The 5,029-nt window shown below is 38.0% G+C and overlaps 1 protein-coding gene and 1 non-coding gene across 2 annotated transcripts; one reads left to right on the top strand and one right to left on the bottom strand.

The window, feature by feature from the left end:
- Nucleotides 1–3,067: 3,067 nt before the first annotated feature.
- Nucleotides 3,068–3,589, bottom strand: LOC145010187 (uncharacterized). Its single transcript, XM_078968759.1, has one exon. It carries the CDS (start codon nt 3,587–3,589, stop codon nt 3,068–3,070), a length of 522 nt encoding a protein of 173 aa, XP_078824885.1.
- Nucleotides 3,590–4,654: 1,065 nt separating this feature from the next.
- Nucleotides 4,655–4,761, top strand: LOC145013572 (small nucleolar RNA R71). The gene has a single exon (XR_013665122.1). It is a non-coding gene; the product is annotated as a small nucleolar RNA R71 (small nucleolar RNA).
- The last annotated feature ends 268 nt before the right edge of the window (nt 4,762–5,029 follow it).

Raw genomic sequence — 5,029 nt, 5'->3', positions numbered from 1 at the left:
TTAACATCTTATCATTACTTGTATGTTTTAGTTCATGAGTTTAAATGTGTTTGTGATGATTAGTTGGCTAATTTCTTGATTAAATAAAGGATCTTCAAATTAGCAAGCAACAAATGATTTTTGTGTTGTTTTTGCTTCACACAATCATAAAAACATTTCCTCCAACATAGTGGTGAAAGCATTTGACCCCTCTTGGATTTGGTGACTTTTTGGTTCTTAATGCTAGTTGACTTTCACTAATTACATGTTATTTGGAATTAGTGGCTTTGACTAAGAAAATTGTTATGAGCTTCTCTAGCCATTTCAACAATTAAGAAAAGTTTAGGTAATCTCAAGCTCCTTGGATTACTATAGCCAAATTAAGGATTTAAATCAAAGTATTGCACCATTGGATTCTAATGATATGTTAATCAAAAGTCAAAGTGAGGAAACTTTAAGTCAACCTTCTCTCCCTTATTGATTTTACATCAAACTCTTATTTTTGTTGCATTTGTCTATTTAAATCATAGTTAATTCTAGTTTGTTTCAAGTGTTTCAAAACACCAAAACCCCCCATTTTATATTTATTGTTATTTTACAAGTATTTCTACAAAGAGATTTTTTTCATAGAGTTATAAATTGAACCAATCTCCGTGGACTCGATCCCTTTACCACTATACACTATTTTAGTGTGTAATATTTAGGGTTATTATTTGTGTTGGCCTCGACAACCACCAGGACGCGTATCTGATAAGATCAGAGTTGACAGCGGCTTTTGAAAGCTACGATTGCTAATCATGATTTGAGGTTATATGCAGAATAGTTATTAGACTTATTCAAGTGGGAGACTATTGGATTAGTGTCTAAGTCCATAACTATTTTGGTATGTACTTGACCCGATTGTGCATGGTCCTTTTGGGTTGCCTTCACCAAAGCAACTTGACTGGAGAAATAATAGAGAAAGAGGTTATTATGATTTATTACTATGTTATAAGAATAATATATTAAAGTAGAAATCATATTTGTTTAATTAATATTGGTTAATAATTAATTAAGAATTAATTTTGTGATCAAATGTAATTAATTAAACTAGAGGGGCTAAATTGTAATTATGTGATAGTTACAAAATAGGGTAAGGATTATCCTAAGGATAGGTTGGACGAATTTAAGAAGATAAGGCCTTAGAATTTGTTCATGATAAGGATTCAAGGCTTATCTTGTGGGTTGCTTGGTGGGCAAGCAACTAGATAAAGATAAGGACTGAAACCCTATCTCTACACCTATATAAACACCCTTTGGCTCATGAATTCGTCCATACCTTCCCAAGACTTCTTAGGGACGAATTTTATACCTCTCATTCTTTCTCTATAGTCTCTCCAATTGCTCTAGGTGTTTGTGAGCCATTAGAGGCACTACACTTGTGGTGCTGGCTTTCAAGACTTAGGATTTGAAATTCAAGTTGTTATTACAATATAACAACAAGAGGTATGTAATCTAACTTTCTTGGTTAATTTCGAAAATAGCAATCATCTTTAGGGTTTTATTATGTGTTCATAATGTTGTGTATCTAATAGTGAAAACATAGATCCAATGCTAGGGTTGCATGTACACATAGGATTCTTTGTATAAAACCCGTCAAATTTTTCTTTCGAAAATTCAGAAGCCTCTAGACACTCTTTAGTGAAATTAAATGGTGCATCTTTTAAAAGTAATTGTCTTAGAGGTCTAGTTATTTTAGAAAAAATTTTATGAAATGACGGTAAAAACCCGCGTGACCTAAAAAACTCCTAATGCCCTTTATATTAGTTGGTGGATGTAATTTAGCAATTGTATCTATTTTTGCCCGATCCTCCTCAATCCCCGCTTTGGGTACTTTGTGGCCCAAAACTATACCCTCTTTAACCATAAAGTGACATTTTTACCAATTGAGGACTAAATTGGTTTTTTCACACCTTGCAAGCATTAAATCAAGGTTAGCAAGACAATTATGAAAGGAAGATCCAAAAATAGAAAAATCATCCATAAATACTTCCATGAATTTTTCCACCGTGTCATGGAACATGGCCATCATGCACCTTTGAAATGTCGCAGGTGCATTGCATAACCCAAAGGGCATGCGGCAATAGGCGAAAGTCCCACTCGGGCAAGTGAAAGTGGTATTTTCTTGGTCCATTGGGTCTATGGGTATTTGGAAGTAACCCGAAAATCCGTCTAAGAAAAATTAGTAACTATGGCCGGACAATCTTTCAAGCATTTGATCAATAAAAGGTAAAGGAAAATGGTCTTTACGAGTGGCATCGTTTATCTTACGATAATCGATGCACACTCGCCAACCGGTTACCGTTCGGGTCAGAATAAGCTCGTTCTTCTAGTTTTTCTATGACCGTCATCCCTCCTTTCTTGGGAACCACTTGCACAGGACTAACTCATGGACTATCGAAAATAGAATAAATGATCCCCGCATCTAAAAGCTTGACTACTTCCTTCTTGACCACTTCTTGCATGTTTGGGTTCAATCTTCTTTGGTGTTGCACTACCGGCTTTGCTGCTTCTTCTAGTTTGATCTTGTGAGAGAAATAAGAGGGGCTTATTCCCTAGATATCGGTGATACTCCATGCAATGGCACTATTCCTCTTCTTCAAGACTTGAACTAATTCTTCTTTTTCAGATTTGGAGAGGTCAAAAGCTATTATAACAGGTTTTTGTTGACCATCTTCGAGGAATGCATACTCCAAGTGATCTGGTAGTGCCTTGAGCTCAGATTTTGCGTTCTGCATGCTGAACATGTCGACTACAGGTAAGGAACTCGTCGAGTCCTTTGCCAAATTTGCGATTTCTTGGGATTCTTCAAATGGACTCGGTGAGTAGATCGAGCCTACTCGGCGAGTAGGTTGCTCCATGGTCGTCATTAACTCATTATAATCATCTTTTTCTAGCAGTCTCTCTATTTCCAGTAGGTCTTTTTCAGCATCAAGTTCGTCATCAAAAATGATGGTGGATTTGTTTGAGTCTTCATTATCCCATTCCTCCATCAATTCATCCAACATATCAATTGAAAATGTCGTTTCATCACTATTCCTTGCATGCTTCATGGCTTGATCAACCCGAAAGTGATTGAATCATCCCCCACCTGTAGAGTAAGTTTTGAATCTCGCATGTCAACTATAGCGCTTGTTGTGTTAAGGAAAGGTCTTCCAAGGATGATCGGGACTTGAGGATCCGCTTCCACGTCCAAGATTAAAAAATCTGTGGGGAACACGAACTTATCCACCTTTACCAAGATATATTCACAGATTCCTCGTGGGAATGTAACAGTTTTGTTTGCTAAGTGGATTGCCATTCGGATTGGCCTCGGTTCCGGGAGATCCAGTTTCTTGAAAAATGAATATCGCATGAGGTTTACACTTGCTCCTGAATCGGCCAAAGCATGAATGGTGGCCAAATTTCCAAATTGACAAGGCAATGTTAAGCTTCCCGGGTCACCCTTCTTCTTCGGTAGCTTGTTCAACATGGTAGCCAAGCAATTCTCATTGAGAACCACTTCTCTCACTTCTTCCATCTTTCTTCTATTGGTTAGCAGCTCCTTGAGGAATTTGGCATATTTTGACATTGGTGCAACTGCTTCGATGAATGGTATATTGATTTGAAGAGCTTTTATGTAATCAAGAAACTTCTGGTAGTCTTCCTCCTTCTTTTCTTGTTAGCTCGGGCTGGATATGTCAATGGAGGATGAAATGGCTTTGCAGGAATTTGACTTTTCTGATTAGGCAATGGACTCATCGAGTCCATATTCTGGACTCGGCAAGTAGGGTCTGTGTCCAGCAGATTTTGACTTTGGCTCAGTTTTTCTACATCCTCCGTTTGTGACTGCTTGGGCTCTTCATTTTAAATAGGCGCCAGATGGGTAATTATCTTCCCACTTCTAGTTGTCACAATATTTATATTTGCGCCTCGTGGGTTGTTTTCGGTTTTACTAGGAAGTTCTCCCGGTGACCTTTGATTTATTTGTTGGGCAAGTTGCCTCAGCTGTGTCTCAATATTGTGGATAGATGCTTGCTGATTTCTAAGTATTGTTCTTGTCTCTTGTATTGCAGCATCATGATCATTGTGTCTCTTTTCTGACGCAGCTACAAATTTAGTAAGCATATCCTCCAAACTTGGTTTTCTTTCTTGCACCGGCTCCTCCTTTTGGTAAAACCCTCATCCTTTTTGTTTATACTTCTCCTCCTTAGCTTTCTTGTACTCTTCATAAGGGAGCCACTCCTTTTTTGGATTTCGCCAGTCATCATCATATTTGTCACCACTGGAGTAGCATACTTGCGCCTTCTTGTTCCCATTCTCGTCTAAGTCACAATCTCTAGTAAGATGAAGTTCTTTGCAATTCTCACAACCCACCCGAATAGCATGTATTGTTTGATCCATTTTATCCATCCTCCTATCTATGGTTTTCAACATAGCCATGACTGCTGACATATGTTCTGAAGCTGCATAAGTTGCCCCCCTCGTCACATCATTCCTTGGGTTGTGGTATTCCCTAGAATTCTTAGATAATTCCTCAATTAGTTGCTTTATCACCGAGGGTGCTTTCTTCGTGAGTGGGCCTTGTGAGTCAAGTAAATGCCTTGTTGTAACATTCACTCCATCATAGAAAATGGAGACTTCTTGTTGACTATTGAGATCATGATGTGGGCAATTTCTTAATAGACTTTTGTACCTCTCCCAAGCTTCATAAAGTGATTCTCTAGCTTTTTGCTCAAAGTTGGCTATGGCTTTCTTTAACTTATCTATTTTGGAAGGTGGGCAAAATTGATCAATAAACTCTTCTTTCATCTTGGCCCATGTAGTGATGGTTCCGGGGGGAAGTGACTTGAGCCAATCTTTTGCAACACCCTTCAATGTAACTGGAAGCATGCGAAGTAGCTAAGTCTCGCGAGACAAGTTTGGAACATTGAAATAATCAGCTACATCATTAACTTCATCAAATTGTTTGTAAGAATCTTCATGGTCTTTTCCGTAGAAGGGGATTTCTTTGAGTTGAGCAAGTATGTGA

This window comes from Lactuca saligna, chromosome 8 (genome assembly GCF_052625555.1).
Source record: "Lactuca saligna cultivar CGN05327 chromosome 8, ASM5262555v1, whole genome shotgun sequence".
Classification (NCBI taxonomy): domain Eukaryota; kingdom Viridiplantae; phylum Streptophyta; class Magnoliopsida; order Asterales; family Asteraceae; genus Lactuca; species Lactuca saligna.
The sequence above is the reverse complement of the archived record's forward strand: the minus strand, read 5'-3'. Positions and strand labels throughout refer to the sequence as shown.

Coding starts and splice junctions, on each gene's coding strand:
- LOC145010187 (XM_078968759.1), bottom strand. CDS start 3,589: ATGTCAAAATATGCCAAATTCCTCAAGGAGCTGCTAACCAATAGAAGA.